The 19242-nt window shown below is 36.3% G+C and overlaps 2 protein-coding genes across 5 annotated transcripts; one reads left to right on the top strand and one right to left on the bottom strand.

Moving 5' to 3' along the window:
- Positions 1 to 505: 505 nt before the first annotated feature.
- LOC147473750 (GTP-binding protein-like protein) lies at positions 506 to 5166 on the bottom strand. The gene is made up of 9 exons (XM_086587064.1): positions 5051 to 5166; positions 4750 to 4977; positions 4535 to 4606; positions 3895 to 3954; positions 2690 to 2799; positions 2237 to 2536; positions 1545 to 1736; positions 1063 to 1114; positions 506 to 939 (listed from the first exon to the last, which is right to left on the bottom strand). Exons 1-9 carry the CDS (start codon positions 5090 to 5092, stop codon positions 889 to 891), a joined length of 1107 nt encoding a protein of 368 aa, XP_086443190.1. The 5' UTR covers positions 5093 to 5166; the 3' UTR covers positions 506 to 888.
- An 8151-nt stretch (positions 5167 to 13317) lies between these two features.
- Positions 13318 to 18606, top strand: LOC147473749 (cleavage stimulating factor 64-like). Of its 4 annotated transcripts, none has more exons than XM_086587061.1 (10): positions 13318 to 13524; positions 13654 to 13732; positions 14111 to 14285; positions 14659 to 14692; positions 14789 to 15039; positions 15115 to 15192; positions 15820 to 15855; positions 15941 to 16441; positions 17296 to 17631; positions 18088 to 18606. In XM_086587061.1, the coding sequence occupies exons 1-10, from the start codon at positions 13488 to 13490 to the stop codon at positions 18208 to 18210; spliced, it is 1650 nt and encodes a 549-aa protein (XP_086443187.1). In that variant the 5' UTR covers positions 13318 to 13487; the 3' UTR covers positions 18211 to 18606. The 4 variants fall into 4 exon arrangements, with proteins under 4 accessions (XP_086443187.1, XP_086443188.1, XP_086443185.1 ...); XM_086587062.1 differs by having other exon boundaries at positions 13321 to 13524; positions 15947 to 16441; positions 17290 to 17631; XM_086587059.1 differs by having other exon boundaries at positions 13326 to 13524; positions 17290 to 17631.
- Positions 18607 to 19242: the final 636 nt, after the last annotated feature.

The following is a 19242-nucleotide window of genomic DNA, read 5'->3' as shown; positions in this document are numbered from 1 at the left end:
TAATGCAAGGAGGTGCACCAAGCATGCAAGCCAACATATTCATCTTTAAAAACCTGTATTATATTACAACGTTGGGGTGAAGTCTAGATTGTTGGCCAGTTCATAGCACCTGGGATGTAAGCGTGTAACACCCAGACGATTAATTTTGATATAATTTGAAAATAACACAAACTATTACACACTACTGCTTGAGTCTAAGAGGATAAATTTACAGTGTGAAGATCCTACGGCTTACACCTGAGGGTAGTTCTGTTCATTGCCTACTGAATTATCTGAGACCATTTAATGTAAATGTGAATATGTGAGGCTTCAAGGGATGATCTGTAACAAGTGCCAATTGTACCTATATGTGTTGTTTCGGCACTCATTGTCATACTTGATCATTTAGTAGTTTCCAAGGGCAACTCAAGTGTCAAACGCATTGCCACATTATAACAGAACATCTCAATTCCGTTGTAAAATGAAGTCTGCCCATTACACATCTAAATAGTACAACAATAGCTAGTAACCAGAAACCAAGAGTCACTCACATTTACCCAAATAAAAAAGTCACTAGCAGCACATTTCCATTTTCTACAGGGCATAGATAAAGCTGTTGAGGTTCATTATTCTTTGTGTTCTACTCAAGACTTCAGGCTGTGAGTCTGACTTAAAAAGTGCAATCAGCTCAATCTTCTTGATAGGCATGGTACAGAACATACTCAAAACATACTCGAATAGCATATTCAAATACCCAATGACTACAGCAAAGCCTAAACAAACAACTATACTCGTAATAGTACTTCTTCCCTGACAGGACCCTTGTGTCTCGAATTTGAATCTTCGGAAATTATCATCCCCGTCTCTGGAATGCCATCACAGTAAATGACAATTCTCAATGTTCCATAATCACACCTTCTTAATTATCTGAACCACGTCCTCATCTTCTAACTCGTGCTCCTGGAAAGAGTTTCAAACGTGTCATTACTAAGTAAAGAATAATGCATAAAGTTGAGAAGGGGAAAAAAAATGAACTAGTCAAGAATAAACATGTCAAATGGGTCGAGTCAAAAGAAAACTTACCCTTCCCACTCTTTGGGGTCTATGTTTCACGCTTGAGCCCCAAACCAAGGCACTGCAGTTTGACAACAACAATAGGGGTTCTATGAGCCAAAGAAGGATAATCAGAAAGGATAAAAAACCAAAACACACACACACACACACACACATGCATACCCGCAAACAAATCCTGGTGAAGTCAATACATTCTAATATCAATACATGAGAAGTGTAAAAGTACAAAATAAAAAATAAAAACAAGAGATGGTTACGTTCAAATATGGTCATCGAATGACAAGATCACCTTGGACCTTGAAGGAGATGAGGGGCCCCATCTATATAATGGTAGGCTTAAAGATAATGAATACAAGCCACTCCCACAGGATGACAGTACAGACCTCGGCTAGAGCTTTTTCAGTTATGATTTTTTAACTTTGAATATTACATAAAAATGGACATGCGCAGAAAGAAGAGAGGGAAAAAAAGAGCTGGGATGGATTACTCACAATTTAAATTGTTTAAGCATATCTTTGTGAATCCTGCTGCAGAAATCCTCAACGGTCCTGTGCTTTGATGACAGGATTACCGGGTCTTCATAGTCTGGATTCATCCCCTTGGGCTTTGTGTATATGCGAGTTAGGTCCAGATATTCCCATATCTTCTCTAGAACGCCATCAAGGTTCCATTCCAAATGAGCACTGCAAGAACAATCACACAAAACCTATGGAATTAAGCATAATGGGTAAAGTGGGAAGCCAGATGTTACAAAAGGTTACATCTTCGGAAAAATTATGTTTAATGGGTAAATTGACTAAATTCAAGGCACCATGTACAAGAGGTAAAATGGTTGAATCATTTTTATCATCCAAGTATGTGATCCTACTGTTAGAATCTTTTTCTAAATAGGCACAAAAATATGGCCAAATATTTTTTACAGTTCTGGAATGTAACTATCAGTGTGTGGATCTTCTATAGTTCTCTCACAGTGCGTGTATCTTGGTGGTCGGCCTACCTAGCAAGACATCCAAACTAAGGACTTGTCTGGTTTTTAGTGGGCATTTGGAGTGGGGAACTTTCACTTACATTTGATGTGCAAACAAGCAGGGCCATCATATCAGATGCATGAAAGTTTATGAACAATGAGAAAAATACATGTAAAACAATGACTAACACATAGAATACTCAACAAGAAAATTACCTAACTGGACAGTAATGAGGAAGTTTATCCAGAATCTCCAGTTCTTCAAGAGTAATCTGATCAATCTTGTTGACAACATAGATGCAGGGTATATAAACTCTACTACCTTCAATGACATCTATGAGGTCGTCGGCAGTAGCATCATACCGGAGAGAGACATCGGCATTGTGAATTCTGTATTCACCACATATTGCCTTCACCGTTTCCAGATCTAAGTGTGTAGTTGTCACTGTTGATGTAAAATTTAGTCCTCCCTTCTCTTTCTTACGGAAGGTCAGATTAGGAGGTTCCTTGTTTAATCTGTTGTACGCATAGTTCAAAAATAAGATAATTTTTTTTTTAACATTGAGAAAGCCAAAAAAAAGATACCGTATAAGTATATCAAGCTATTATTATTTTGGGAGATTGGGCAAGAACAAATGTAACAGAACATCGTTAACATCGAAAAAGTACCTTATGCCGAATCCCTCAAGCTCCTTCTCTATTAGACGCTTGTGAGTTATTGGCTTTATTGCATCAAGAACAATAAGTATACAATTGCAGGTCCTAGCAGTACTGATAACCTACAAGCCAAAGTCGTTACATCTTGCATAAGTTTTCTACTTCCAAAAGCTTAAAACACAAAGCTTGATTACAATAACTACAAGCAACTTTAAAAACTGTGTGAACTGCAAGTGCCACTTTTATATAGATGATCCAGAAGGTAATCACCTTCAGTACAATGTCAGAACAGATTTAACAAGTCGGCGCTAGTATCAGATTAGACATGAAAAGAGTACAGAGTAGGTATCATTAACTCTAAGAACCAGACAAGAAAACAAATATAACTCTCAGCCAGAAAGAAAAATTCCCTGTTTACAGGAAGATCACCACCATGAGCTACACTGGACATACTGATCCTTTTACAAAATAATGCAAATTCACTTCCACAGGTTTCAAAAAATGCACCGAGGCTTCAGCATCAAGGCACGCCTTAAGCCTTTTATTTTATTTAGGCTTATATATATATATATATATATATATATATATATATATTACTTTTGCCAACGACTTAACCCCTCATAACTTCTTTAAAGATTGAAGTTCCCTATTAGGTTACGTTTTCAGCACTAAAACACCTAATTCTATTAGAAATCACAAACTTCTATCACCAAAACCCATTTTTCCCCTTTTGGCAGAGGCGCTGGCCTTGGGGCTTAGATGTGTTTTTTCGGACAATGGTTCTTACTCTTGACAGACCACTAGACCAGCTGGTTTTGGATGTTATGAAAGGCAAAGGAATGAAGGATCCTATCTCAAAACTAACGTATCCCCAACTTAATATTCACATGGCATGTAAGTGTATACAACGATAGTTTCCAAAATCTGCTCACACGATTTATAATCCAGACCCATCCTACAGCATGACAAGTCAGTAGGGAACCAGTAACAACAGTAGTAACAACACTAACAGCGACACTAATAACAGTTGCAAGATAACTCAGTAAACCATGTTTGGTTAACATGGTGCACAAAGACCAAATAGACATTGCGCAAGTGTGCAGCCCAGATAAAGTTCACTAGTGATCCTAACGTAGATTGTTAATGCAGTACAAAACCTGTTAACAATGGAAATAAAGGTCAAGCTTGCAAGGTACAATAATGTAAAGATCAATTACCTGCCTTCCTCTACCCTTCCCATCTTTTGCACCCTCAATAATCCCAGGAAGATCCAATAACTGCCATGAAGAAGTTGGAAAAAGATTGAACACAGATCTCCAAAAGAACAATTTTAGGAGGAAAAAATGAAACTATTTTTTAATGAACAAGTGCCAAATAATACATTTATCCACATATTAAACATTTAAACCACAAGAATTCGAGTAGGGGAGCAGCTTTCAAAGGGGTTAGAACAGTTTGCTTTCAAACTATGTGCCTACAGTGGACATCCCTTCTGTACTCCTTGGATAGATTGGCCAAAAACTACATAAAGAAATTCAATCCTCTATAGATTGACTGTCTAAAATCAACTTTTAAATCCCCTTACTGAACACTAGCATTACAACAATTTAGTATATCAATCTTATTAGCTTTTTTTTTTTTTTTTTTTAATTGGTAAGCCTGTTTTAAATGAGATCAGTAACTCTTTGATGCTGGCGGGGTTCGAGCCCCAGACCTCTGGTATCATCACCCAAAGGTTTTACCGACTTTGCTAGTCGGCACCTGCATTCTCTTATTAGCTTTGTGGCGCATATAGATCCATTTGCATTCACAAGCACGGCTATAAACTACATAAACATATGGAAAAATGAAAGGTACCTGGATTTTAGCTCCTCTGTATGTAATAACTCCCGGAATGCAAGTTAAGGTAGTAAACTCATAGGAAGCAACCTGCACCCGAAGAAAATATCAATAGTTCAATACCAGCCAAAACGCCCCAGACTTAAAGTAAGTAAGTAACCATAAAGAACTTATCTTTATTGCGTAATCAACTAAATGTTAGCTTTATAAGTATGTTGTGGAGTAAAACATACCTCTGAGAATGTTCCAGTTAATTTATTGAGAAGAGTGGACTTGCCAACTGAAGGGAATCCAACAAGACCAACCCTGGAATCACCACTTTTAGTAACATCAAAGCCTTCACCAGCACCACCACCTCCTTTGCTTGGTGGATCAAGAAGCTCCCTTCTTAACTTTGCCAGTTTGGCCTTTAACAACCCAAGATGATGAGCAGTAGCTTTGTTTTTTTGAGTCCTTCCCATCTACACATTCAATAATATTAATATTAAATTAATCATTTCATCAAACAACAAGTGATAATTAAATTATGGTTACCTCATCTTCGATATCTTTGATTTTCTGCATAACGGTAGACATTTTTTTGTTCAAAGATTTATTAAAAAATAACACTGAAATGAGACGCAGTCTATATATATATATGTTCCTCACTGCACTTACGCCATTGGTGCAGGGGTGTTTTTTATGGACTCCAAAATGCCGATATTCCGCTTAATACTTCCAAGTTCTGAAATATAAAATATTTTGTCAAAACGGTAACCCGCCAACACTATTGGTATAAAATGGCTTTTGAGAATGTTGAAAAAAATATTCCTTTCTATACCGCCATTGGTGTAGGGGTGTCAAAATGGCCCTCAAAGGCTTTGGGGAAGGGAGGGGCACTATCTTTGAAACTTAAGTCATCCTTTAAGCCCGACCCTCATTATGCCGACAACATTTATTATATATATTTTAATAAATTTTTTTACAATATATTTCATTTTAACATTAATATGCTAAAAATCACTTAAAAGAATGTTTATCTATTAAGTTTGCCAACCTTATAATTTCATTATAATATTTTATAAAATGAATTTAATTGATCTCAATTGACTAATACAACTTTAACAAGTTTTTTTAGTAGTTTGAAGGTTCAATTGTAAAGTGCATTTGATTTTATTATTTTTAACTAATGTTTCTAAATTTATTTTATAAATCAAATGCATAACATAGTATCCGACACTCATGTTTGGCCCTCAAGCCGGACCCTTCAAGCCCTCCCCAGAGAGTTGAGCGGCGGGTAAAAGCTTAGAGATTTAAATATTAGCCCGACCCGACCCGACCTCGAGGTAAATGAGAGTAGGGCTGGTCCGGCCCTCAAAACATGAGGGCTTTATTGTTTGAGGGCCGGGCCAGCCTAGCCCGGCCCATTTGACACCACTAAATTGGTGCTGGCCATACTAATGTGGTTTGGTGGGATCGGCGCACCAAACGATTGGACTTAGCCTTAGGATCGAGAGTCAAGTAATAGATTTTTCATGGACAAAACAATTCTGAGAGTGCAAGGTCATTCCCTGTTACTTGTCGTCCTCGGATGATCAAACTGAGAGTGCATCAGTGACTCCCAGGCCTCTACTCCATGCAATATTTCGGGTTCTTTCATATAACATTCTGGCTGATATGCTTGCGCCTGTTCAGAAGTATAGTCACTGCCCCACATGGGCTCTAACATGCAAGAAGTTTCCTGGAGTCATTACAAACCTTTTTATTACAAGGATCAATGATGCATTGATACCACGTTTGACAACCAGAAGCTCACCAAGTTTGATAGCAACTCATTAACGCTCCTTCTTTAGTAATACTAAAACAGAAAGTTACTAGAACAGGGTGTATGTGATTAGTATATGGAAACATATTTGTGTTAGGCTTCCAACTCCTACACGGTTTGAAACTTGATTGTATATATATATATATATAGGGCCTAGTTAAATATGCAGGCTTCCAACTCCTACACGGTTTCTTGATTGTGGGCCTGTTTTGTGCCTATATATGCACTAACCCCATTCGATGTGCTGTTTTGTGCTAGAGCCTAGAAGCACAGTTGTTTGAAAGTCCATTGTGTGTTTGATTTGCAGGAGATAGTTTGGTGTTTGTGTGAGGCTTCTTGACATTATAATTCACTTCTTTTTGCTTCGAGTTGATATTTTGTGTTTTATTTTGCTTTATTTCGTTTCTTGTGTTCGGTTTGATTTTCTTTGATCGGTTTCGTCTGTCGTTTTGGTTGGCTTTAATGGATCTGAACCTAACAGAAACTAGAACGAAGTTAATGGCAGAGATGCAAGTCCTACCAGAAGAAATCATCTCAACCATATTACTAAGAGTTCCCCCAGAGTTTATTATTAAATTGAAGTGCGTATGCAAACTGTGGTTCAACCTGATATCTCATAATTTCTTTACGCGTGCATACCTCAAGCGTTGGAGTTCGCTTGAAGAATGCATTATCTTTCATCTGTTCCACGGAATACCTTACAGAAACGAATGTTACGAGGAATGTTACCTCTCTATAAATTTACAAGCGGAAGATCCCAGACTGAAGACATTCCAGTTGCATATACAGTTCCAAGAATTGTTGGATCAAAGATTTCGGTTAGTAGGTTCTTCTAATGGTTTACTCCTATTGAGGAGCAAAACTGATTTGGAACAACTGTATGTCTGTAATCCCATGACTCGCCAATGCAAAAGGCTTCCTAGAATTACCAGTTTTGTGTACAAGTGGGCTTTGGTTCATGATGCATCGTCACTCAATGAAAAGTATAAAGTATTTGGAATATGTGACTGCTTTATTGCATGCTTCGTTTTAAAAATACCAAGTCACCATACTAGCAGTAAAGAAGGTGCAGGGGAGACTAGTTCTAGTACTCATTGGACGTATTTTTCGTCACCGCTCTTGGGTATGGATGCTGTACCATCTCACACATTGGTGAACAATGAATTACATTGGTTTTCATTTCGTTATGATCTAGATGCACCATGTTTTCAAACTGAGCCAGTAATTTACTCCATGGATGTTGTAAAAGAGAAATTCAGAATGACAAAAGCTCCATCTATGATTAATCCTCTTACAAAGTTGGCAAACTTGTTAGAGGTAAAAGGATATCTGTGCATAACTGAACTGTGTCTGGACAAGCAATTAGATATATGGACTTCAAACGATAGAGTGACGGACTACTGCCAATGGACAAAGATTCATAGCATTAATTTTGAATTCCAGATAACTCACGGCGTAGATGCCTACAGTTACTCGGGTCAGAACAGAATTCTTGTACAGCATGTAGACCGGTTTTTCATTTATGATTTGACTAAGAAGAACCTCAAGGAACTTGACATCTGTCTTTGTAGGGATGTACTATTATCCGGATCCTTTTCTCATACCAATAGCATTGTAACTTGGTAACTTCAAATCGCAGAGGCTACCAAGTTCAAGTTACCAACTAAAGAAGACAAATTCTCTGGTTAAACGAGGAAAAAGTGTGGAAATAGAGCTGGCATTTTGATTAACTATCACAAGAAATTCTTAATTTGGTGTGGACTGAAATGAGCACTGCAGCCTGCAGGAATTAGAGCCACATGTAGGATGGATTGAAGGGATGGTAGGCATTGATCTCTGGAGAGACAGATGGTGTTGGGGACTCAATACGACAAAGACTTGGTTATCTGATGAATCTATTCAAGAACGCACAGCTTGGCTCAGTGAGCCTAGAAGATGGAGAGCGGATTATAGGACCTGATATGCAGCTAATTCTTTCAATTGCAGTAATAGAGGAGCTTCCTAGATTTGACAAGAGGAGAAAGGATCAAAGAATATGGGCGCCTTGTGCAATTGCAACTTCTCTGTTTCTAATGCACATGAAGTGATTAGCAATGGGGCCAGCGGCCATGGTGTAAGTTAGTTTGGGGAAAAGCTATTCATCCGAGATTGACAGGCTTAACAAGTAAACATTGTCAGAATAAGGTTCTTGTTGATGACATAGTGCAATCTAAAGGTATGTATAAGACTGACATCCAGATGTTTGCATGTACAATAATGAAGGGGAAAGCTTGCAAACATTTAGTTCAAACTGCCAAATCCATATATGTGACAATGGTTGTCTAGCATATTTAGTAGCAATCTGGCTTCAGAAACTTGAAGGAGGCAGTACATATAAATAGAAGTGCCAGCTCTATGGTGGAACTCAGGAAATGCAAGAACAAAATATTTTCAAAGAGCAACCTTTCACTCAGGCTACTCAGGCTGGATACATGCAGAAAGTGGATGGTGGCAACACTGTGTTGCATCCATATCAAAGGGGACAGTACTCGGTAGAGCAGGACAGCAGGTGCCGGTCTCATCTTCAGGAACCACGCACTCTGCAGAAGTCGTTGGTGTTCTTGCACAAGGTCTTGGTGTTCTTACAAATTTCACAGCTGCCATTGTGCTCAGTTTTGAAAAGGCTTTTGAGCTAAATTACAGAAGAATAAGGCTTGAATTATTCAGACTCTCAAGCATCAATCATGGTCTTCAACGGAGGAAATATGCCTTGGGAACTGATTACCAGATGGATCAAGGAGGCACGACAGACCGGATTTGGTTAAATAGAGTCTCCTTTTAGGACCTATTAGCACTTTGTTTAACTATGTTATAAACACTCCATATGTACTGTGTAACATTTTTTCTCTCAATTCATAAAATCCATACTTGCCATGCAAAAAAAAAAAAAAAAAAAAAAGATGCTGAACACCGCTAAATTGGTAATTCTCAAAAGGTTACATGTTGGCCTAAAACTCGTTCTGCATGTATATTTATTTTCATCCACATTTTGTGACGTCCACCTCTACAATTTATTATGCCAAAGTCGGAATTTCGGAAAATTGGAATTTTGGGAAAAAGGAAAGTGGGTGCAAGTTGTGCAGTTTAAGCGTTAAGCTCTAACTAATCGGTTAAAGAGTGCATAGTGATTAAGCCTAGTAATCAGAATATATAGGGAATTATCTAATTAGAAACTGTTTTTCTTAGAAACTGTTCTGCCTTCTTCTTAAAAATTGTTTTCTTTTTGTTATGGACTACTTTGCTGCTGGACTCTTTCTTCCTTTTCTTGGTAGGAGTGATGATGGCTTATTTCCCTTAGTTGTAGATTTCAAACATGCTGGCTTGTTCTTTGATTTGCTTTTCATCCCTTGGAGTAAGTTCAACAAATAAATGAAGGTCAGATATCGAAATTAAAAAATAGCAAAGTATAAACATTATTCGGTTGATGTAAAGTGTATGAACAATGAATGTTCATAGTCCAATAGGAGTATGAGCATTCATTGTTCATAGTCCATTAAGTGTATGAACAATGAATGTTCATAGTCTAGTCTAATTCAAATATGAACATTCATTGTTCATAGTTGGACTATACTAAATGTATGAACAATGAATGTTCAATTCATACATATGAATCCTCATATTCAAATCTTATCAATGTTCATGAAAATCTAATAGTGATATGAACAAATAATGTTCATATGGATTTAGATAATTATAAATGAAAAATAAATGTTCATTTAAATGTCTGTAATGGTAAAAATGTTGTGAAAAATGAATGTTCATACATATCTTTTCAATGTCACCTTCTCACATTCAAATCTTTAACATTCTCAAATTATGGTATTTGATAATTCTTCTTGGTGTTCTTTACCAATGAAAATCCTAATAGTGATATGAACAAATAATGTTCATATCTTTTTTTATGTGCTTAGCAGAATTGAAAAAAAAAAAAATGTATGTATTTTGAACAATCAATGTTGGTTAATTTTGATATAATTATAATATGAAAAATATAATTCAACGCGTCTATTTAAATGTCATTGTTAATGGTGGTAATTCTCTAGCTAGTAATGTTAAGTTTTCTTTTTTTTTTTAAAACACAAACATTATTTGCAATTTACAACATAAACATAAACTAACACAAACATTATCATAAACATAAGTGGGTGTTTGGATCTCATTTTAAAAAAAAAAAAAAATTTCTGAAAAAAGTATTTATTCTAAAAACAATTTTTAAATAAACATGTTTGGTTGAGATTTTTTCTTAAAAGATATTTTATCAAACTAGTAAATTTCCTAATATTTCTCGAAATATCTTAACATATCTCGGTATTTTTCACTAATGGGCAATCCATATGCCTTTGGAGCCTGATGAGAAAGTGAACAAAAAAAAACTATTTTTTAACTTAAAAAATAAGTTTTTGCTATTTACCATAAAACATGTTTTTTGGACCAATAAATGTTTTTTGTGCGAAAAACTCTTTTCAACAAAAATATAAAGACCAAATATGTTTAATTTTTCAAAAAACATTTTTTTACTAATAAATGTTTATTGACAATAAATAAATAGGATCCAAACACCCCTAAACATTATTTCCATTCTAGTTAAGATAATAATATCTTTTAGTTTCAACAAAAACTAAAAAACAACTGAAAATGAGATAAAAGTATAGTGAAGAAAAAGAAGAAGAAAAAATAAATATATATAATATTGCACCGTAAACTTGATGCCCAAGAGAGAGAGACAAAAAAAGAGAAAAAAAAGCTAGCTATAAAGATGTAAAGGAGTGTGAAATGATTTCATGAAGTTAGGACTTGGGACTTGGGAGTGATATGGAGCTTGGAAACAACTCTTTTGGGAGCACTACGGAAATGACTTGGGAGTTGGGAGCGATATGGAGTTTGGAAACAACTCTTTTGGGAGCACTACAAAAATGACTTGGGAGTTAGGAGTTGGGAGCCTATAATCAAGTTGGTTTGATTTGATTGATTTAATGAAAATGTAACAAGAATTCGATCAGGTGAAGTGTTGGACCAAAACCTTAAGTGGAAATGGGGCTTTTGCTTGAACGATACCTGAACTTCATAGGGGATTGGAAATGGGACGCATGGGAATATGGGATAGACTGATAGAGTACGCAATCAAGTTGAATATTAAGGTAGAGTTAAAAGGAAATAGATTTAATGCTTCGAATTATATTGTTTGTTACAATTTGTGCCTCCATAGATTATTTGTGATGTAGTTGATGTGTTCATGTGTGTGTGTTCGGAATTTTGCTACCAAATGTGTAGTCTCCCAGGAAGGATTTTCTCTCTCATATGTGGCATTTTCTAATGGAGTTGTGGTGACACTGATATCTACTTGATTGGCAAGCTCTAATGAGACTATGAGAGTCCATCAATTGCAAACGTTGATTATCTTTAAATTAATATCAACTATCTTTAAATAGGAAAGATCTCATAATTACCCCACAAATTCATAAGGAAACCTCTTTCAATTTGGAATATATAGCTATTATTTCCTTAAAAATATGAAAGATTATTGCAATTATTTCCTAAAAAAATAGAAAATTAAGATCTTATAATCACGGTTTTACGATAGATGTAATAAAAACAAAATTGAACTTTTAGTTTGGGTGTATATATAATGTAGAGAACTACCTGCTTATGACTGCATTGTGCATATATATACTAACTATTGTATTTGATAACGAGAATAAACATAGGCAATGACATGGTACTGAACATAAGCAACACATTGATGAAAGGTAAACATTTAAATCTGAAGCAAACAATAGATGAAGAGGCAATGAATTGGTGAAAGGTGATGTTGTTATCTTGATGTTTCGTGGCTGTCCTTTGCCAAAATCAGATAATTAACATCTTTATTTTTGGTGGAAAGTTAGTATTCGATATTCAAGAGAGCGACTCTTGAAGGAATAAATGTGATATCACTAGCGTGATTCTATTTTCCATTTAGAGCACATAATTTCTAAGGTTAGAAAGAACGACTCCATAATCAATGGAGCAGTTGTGGTGGGAGGGAATGAATAGCTAGAGGTTAGCATATAAGGCCATGATCACTAGAGGCACACTCAACTCATTCGCCATGGACTCCTTGAAATTGCTTCAGAGCATATATCTTTTTAGTTCTTCAAATCGGCCTTTGTAATATATGGTTTGCGATGCACTCATGAATAAACTAACGGATAAATGTTGCTTCTTGATTGTTTGTGGTTTCAATAATATGCAACTACTGAAGACACATAAGTAGAAAGTTTGCTTAAAAAATTAGAGGAAAGCAACTATGTTAACAACTTATGATACACAAGAATTGAATGAACAGGGGTCCTAAAAATATTGAAAGACAAAAATAAATATCGAGAAGTAACGACATTCCTGTGTGAAGTTCGTTCTCATAATAGGTTTGTGAAGTCGTGACATTATCAAAGAGATATAATGGAACACCCAAACAAGTGCTCTAAACATTGTGAAAGATGAACTTATACTCTTATGAGCATTACGTGAAAGAGCCATATAACTTACATATTCTCCATCAAACCACACAAAAATTGATTTATCCAAGTGAGTAGTGTTGGTGTTTCAGCATCAACACATGAACTATAATCAAGTTGTTGTCATTTAATTGAATTAATGATCATTCACCAAGAATTCCATCATGTGAAAAATGACACCCCGACTTCAAAAGTGCTTCGGAAGCAGACACGTGCTAGATTGCTAGAGTACGCATTGAAGTATAGAACACACTTGATCTTAATAAATACATAAATACACTTTTCCTACCTCGCACATGAGAAGGAAACATGGTTTTGGAGTCTAACTAAAAGAGAATTTTTTTTTTTTTTTTTTTTTTTTTTTTTGAAAGAGTTGTAACTTGTTTATTTCAAAGTTTTCAACACTACTCTATGGGCAGATTTTTTGCCAATTTCACAAAAATGCCTAAACCCGAGATAGCAAAAACTAAACCGAAATTAAGACAAAAATACGCATCCTAATTATTTCTCTTTCTCACTTAAGACGAAAGAAGAACAGAAACAGTAAAAAACCAAACTTTGTCTTTTTTTTCTTTGTTTCCAAGAAGAAGAAGAAGAAAGAATGTGGGCAATAACATTTGGCAACTTATGATAGATGGCCAACAACCCTTCTCAACATCGCTGTGTCTTTGGTACGTTTCTTTCTCGCCTATCTCTCTAAAAACTAAGCTATAGCCTCTTTTTTTTTTTTTTTTTTTTTTTTCTTTAAACTTGATTTACAGATTTATATTTAGATATACTTTTGTTTTGAATATGTGCAGTTGGTAACATACCATATGATGCAAGTGAAGAACAGCTTATTCAAATCTGTGAAGAAGTTGGCCCCGTTGTTTCTTTCAGGTCTGGGCCCTTTTTTTCTCTTTGTTTATTCACTGTCTTGTTGGCTTGCTTTTTCTTTGAATTCGATAAAGAAATTAACTTTTTGTTTTTGTAAACTGTTATTTATGATTTGGGGTTTAATATTTCAATGGATGCAATTGCATAGGAACATTTTTAATTTTTTTTATTGATTTGGCTTTGTTCTGTTAACTTGTGGAAGTGAAAATTTAACTGAAACAATGAGCTTGGTTCAAAGTGATAAAGAATTTGTTTGTAGTTGCAATTTGATGGACTAATATATTTTTCGATAAGTGGTAATTAGTTCACTCTACTGTGAATTGTGAAAGATGAGAATGTGAAAGGGTGTTGTTGTTTCTCATTCACGATCTTTTGTTTCAGATTAGTCATTGACAGAGAAACTGGTAAACCTAAAGGTTATGGGTTCTGTGAGTATAAGGATGAAGAGACAGCTCTAAGTGCACGCCGTAATCTTCAGGGTTATGAAATCAATGGACGTCAGTTACGAGTTGATTTTGCTGAAAATGACAAAGGCTCCGACAGGAACCGTGAACAGGTAATTTTATGCGTATATACCTGAAAGCTTATTAGCTTTTTCATGCATGTTTTACTTTCTTGTATACTGTGGTTGATGCTCGCTTCACTTTTACTTTCTTTTCTATGATGCAATTCCATATGATTTTGTACTTGTCATGATGCTTGATGAATTTGAACAATTTTGTAATGCTGTTCGTATTCATATGATTGTTGAAATGTTTAGACTGAGTTAGAGGATAGTCTCTTTGCTCTGATATCATTTGAGGGGAGGAAACAAACACTCAGAGAACCTTTTCATAGTGATATTATTCGAGCATAAGCACTTAACATTATTAGCTAAGTTATAGTAACAAAAACGAAGGTGTGCTCATTTGTTTTTTCTTCTTTTTCAGGGTCGTGGAGGGCCAGGGTTGACTTCCAATACTGGTTAGATTACTATTCTGTTATTTTTCTTTATTTGATTTGTGCTCAACTTGATATCAGTATATCACCAAATCATGGAAGCTCATTATGGATATATAGCAGATGCTCAAAAATCATCAGGTGGCCCTGCTATCCTTGGGGATTCTGCTCTCTACCAGCCAATTGGTCTCCCATTATCTTCTACTGCTGCATCTGTCATGGCAGGAGCTTTGGGAGGTGTGCAGGCTGATAGTATGCGCTCAATGCAAAATGGTTTGCAAAGTCAGTCTGGTTTGGCCAGTGATCCTTTGACGCTTTATCTCGCTAAGATGTCGAGGAAACAATTGTATGATATTATGTCAGAGATGAAGGTGGGAATTTATATTCTGTTCGTGTGCTTTTATAAAATCACCCTCTCGTTCTGCTTTGACATTTAAGTCATACAGGTAATGACTACGCAAAACAGGGAGCTGGCGCGTCAACTATTTTCGTTATGTCCATTGCTCCTAAAAGCGCTTTTTCAGGTTGTTGTCTGTTGTTGATGTTTCTTTAAATAGATATTGAGAGACCCTTTTAAATAAGTTTTGAGGGATCCTTAATCCCCTTTGTGTTATTATATGGTTTTACAGAAAATTGAATTGCCAAAGGGCAGACCAAAGTCAGCCTGTTTACACCCCTTCTTGTTTATAGTATGCTGAATAAGGTGAATATTACTGTAGGAGGTTTAGGACTCATCTCATCTGGAACTTTGAAGCTTATCCATACACTAGCCCAAGTAACCGTAGTTTTGGCACCACCATCAGTCGCAGTTAAATATCCGACTCTCTTTGCCCCATCCCCTCACTTTTTCTATTTTATTTTATTTTTTCATTACCACCAAATCATGCACACACTCCTCCGTCTCCTTTATGATATATCAAAAGAAGTTTGTTGTGGGTCCTTCAAATAATTCCCACTTCAAAGTATCAATCACACACATGCCTGTTTTCGATCTTAAGGTACCTTTTGGAATTTCACATGCTCCAAAACCCTTAAATTCGATGTTTTCATACTTCTTCTGTCTGTTTTGTCTGTATACTCTGTCATAATGTTTATTAATCTCGTAGTGATACAGAGTAGCAATCTAAAACTTTGTTCCTGTGATTTTGCAGGCACAGATAATGCTGGGGATGGTATCTCCGCAAGTGGTTTGTACTCAATCTTTATTGTCATCTTTTGTTTGATGCCCACTTAAATAATGTCTTTATAAAAATTTAACGCTCTCTGTTGCAGTTACAGATGTCAAATATTCGACAGTCGCCTAGTTCAGTCCTGCAGCCCCCAACGCAGGATGGCGTACAGGATCTGAAGCTAGCAGGGCTTCCGCCAATTCCGGTACAATCTTCTCTAGCACAGAATAAGACGCAGCTAGGGATGATACCAAGTTTACACGAACCTCAAAATGCTTCGAGGAATAATCAGCATTCAGTCCTTCCCTTTCAGCAAGCTCCTACACAGCCTCGAATTCAGCATCCCCAGCAAGCGCAAAATCAACCTTTCCCACAGACAATGCCATCCCAACCTGGAGTTTTGACAGTCCCATCTGTACAACCTCTTACTAATTCACAGCCTCCAGCATTGGAATCATCAAGTGCACCGAAACAGCAAATGCAAGCTCCTTTGTTACATAATCCTCGACCTGTAGGAGCTGCAAATAATACTCAGAATGTTTTCCCTCACGCTACTCACCATTCACTTATACCTCGTCCTCTATTATCACAACCGAACTTTCAGGTGCCAAACTTTACTGTTAGAGAATATTGTAGTTGTCCTTGTTCATATACTAGTATCTTGTTTCTCTTCTGTTTAATGTTAAGAAAAGATTATTCTCAATGGAACTTTTTATTTTTGTTATGTTTCCTTCTTCTCCTTTTTTTCATACGGTGTTGAGATACTTGTTCTATTGATTTAGTTAAGATAGCTTCACTGCCTGCTAGGCTTCTAGTACCCTAATAGTGTTTTCTATGGGAAAGAAAAGCATTAAAAAAAATAGCCAAGCACAAAATGGATGAAGAGAACTTTTGAAGTTTCTCTTTTCTTTTAAACATTAACTGCTCATATAAATTGCAATGAACACATTATATCTACTTTTTAGTGTATTGTACTGATCGTAGTAGGTATTGACTTAAAAAAAGTGCAGAATTGCTGTTCTATTTTTGGTGAACCCATCTGGGGAGCGCTCCTCTCGAATTCTTGTTATACAATTTAGCAATTTAGCCCTGCTTGGATACTGCAAAAGATTGTGTAACAACACGTAGGTTTTTGTCCATTAGATCCAATATTTACAGGGGGTTGACCTTACCTTTTGCTCCTAAATCATGTCACGGTTTGTAAAATTTTGCAAGAAAGTACTAATTAGTTGCAAAGTTTGATGAAATTTCATATCCTTTTTGTAACGGAACATTTTATCATTATTCCTAGTGGACCCTTTCCGAACATAGAGTCCGACTTAGATTTCCCAGATTCTGTTCCGACAACTTTTGCATTACAAAACAAGGACTTAGTTGCAGTAGACACAGTTGTCCAGGGAGTTTTAGTTATTTCTGTCATTTATATTCTTTTCCCCTTCTGTAACTGTTCAGCAACAGCCTGGTTCGTCAAATTCTATGACAACATTTGGGCTACCAGAGATTGGTAATAACAACTTTGAAAAATCTTCTGAAGTAACAAATGAAACAAGATGGGTCCCTGGAAGTAATTCAAACTTGCATTTGGGGGTACCGGGCCAAACAGGTATGACTCGTAATAATATGGAACCGACTCGTCATCCATCCAAACTAGCAAAGTTAGAAGATGGAAGGAGCGCCACGCGTACCATGGTGAGTCAGAACACAAATACTGCAAGTGAATCTGGGCCAAGTCCTGAAATGTTGCAGAATTCCAACGACCAAATGTTGCAGAATTCCAACGACCAAATGTTGCAGGTACTGCTTCTTTGCTATTAATTTTATTATCTTTAGACTGTACCGACCTGGGTCAAAAGTGAACTCATGAAAATTTGATTTGACATTAATTTGAAAACTAGATTCCACACTTGCATGCTGATGGTGTGTATTATCTTTGTGCTATCTTAAATATATGGGACTGTTACTTCATTGCAAATTTGCTATACATCTCTGTAAGACCTGAACCTCAACTTCAGTCGAGGTTTGATAATATTAATCTGAATGACTACACTCAAAGCATATCTGAACTACTTTAGTCTACCTGCAGTTGCTCAAAGTCCTGCATTAACCGTGATATGAAGGATGTGTTACTTCATACAATCTCATGTTTGGCTGATTAGTGCTTGTATTGTCTTTGTTCTTTTTTACTAAAAGAAATTTTATTTTGTGTATATGTGCCATACTGTCAGATTTTTTACGTTGTTACTGTTGCAGCTGGCACCTGAAGTGCAGTCAGCCCTACTGGAGCAAGTAAAGAGTCTGACACCGGAGCAGTTGAGGTCGTTACCACCAGAGCAGCGGCAACAAGTGATTGATCTTCAGAAGATGCTCAGATGAATTCAATCCCAGCCAATCCAGCTATACTTTCCTTATGCCATCAATTGATTGGTTATCAACTTGAGGATAGTGATTTTCTGATGCAACCTGATTGGTTATCAACTTGAGTATAGTGATCCCAGGCAAGCCCAGCTATGCTTTCCTTTATTGCGGACATTAGTAGTTGTTGCTGAATCAGACGCAGGATGTTGTGAGTTGTTCTGAGGAACAGTCCAGGCCACTAATTGCGGGTATTGTTAGAATTTAATGAAACATGGTTGATTGTATCATTGTAACAATTATGCGATTGTGTATATCATCTATAGAAGAGAAGAGAAAAAAAATGAAAGAAAAAAAAATGATTCTTTTTCTTTTCTCGAGTTTTAATAAAAGAAATTGTTCTTTGTCCTGACTTCACTACCAGTTTTTATTTTCTGCATGAAGGCACACGTATCAAGGCAGTCAGAATGCCTACTAATCTGGTAGTCTATACAAGCATCCTATCCAAACTGCTTCTGTGTACTGCTTTTAATAGATGGTGAAACCGAAAAGGAATTGAGAAATGGAAAGAAACGCAATTGTGATAAATTTGGTAGTAACATACTAACATACACATTTTGCAATGAGGATAGCATGACTTCCCCGTGGCCCTGTGTATAGTTGTGTAGAATTGTAGATTAATCTTTTGATTCTGTTAGATGGCCTCACTATAAGATTGCACTTGTTTCAGTTAAATTATTTTGACAGACTCTTTTTCTCTTGAAGGATCAGTTTTTACCTTTCAGGCTTTCACTACTAACTTTTAGATTATCTCCAGTGTGATTCCATGTATTATTTGTTATAGACTCTTCCAACACGTCTGCTGCCCAACCTTTTTGTGGTTAGCTGGTTCCAGAACAATTTTTACAGAGTAACTAGTCGTCTATGTAGGCCACTTCAGATTTAGCTTCATTTCTTCAATTTGGGTTACACACACCACCAGGTTCGGCCTTTTCCTCCCCAGTTGAAGGTGCGTGGGGCCACTATACGTGTAGCTGTTTAATGATAATGACC

Source organism: Coptis chinensis, unplaced genomic scaffold, assembly GCF_015680905.1.
Source record: "Coptis chinensis isolate HL-2020 unplaced genomic scaffold, ASM1568090v1 utg1828_pilon_pilon, whole genome shotgun sequence".
NCBI classification, from domain to species: domain Eukaryota; kingdom Viridiplantae; phylum Streptophyta; class Magnoliopsida; order Ranunculales; family Ranunculaceae; genus Coptis; species Coptis chinensis.
Note: the sequence above shows the minus strand (reverse complement) of the source record. Positions and strands in the feature narration are given on the sequence as shown.

Coding starts and splice junctions, on each gene's coding strand:
- LOC147473750 (XM_086587064.1), bottom strand. CDS start 5,092: ATGTCTACCGTTATGCAGAAAATCAAAGATATCGAAGATGAG. Junction 1,115..1,544: donor ATGCTTAAACAATTTAAATT/GTGAGTAATCCA, acceptor GTCAAACTGCAG/TGCCTTGGTTTGGGGCTCAA. Junction 940..1,062: donor GACCCCAAAGAGTGGGAAGG/GTAAGTTTTCTT, acceptor AACTCTTTCCAG/GAGCACGAGTTAGAAGATGA.
- LOC147473749 (XM_086587059.1), top strand. CDS start 13,488: ATGGCCAACAACCCTTCTCAACATCGCTGTGTCTTTG. Junction 14,286..14,658: donor CCGACAGGAACCGTGAACAG/GTAATTTTATGC, acceptor CTTCTTTTTCAG/GGTCGTGGAGGGCCAGGGTT. Junction 14,693..14,788: donor AGGGTTGACTTCCAATACTG/GTTAGATTACTA, acceptor ATGGATATATAG/CAGATGCTCAAAAATCATCA.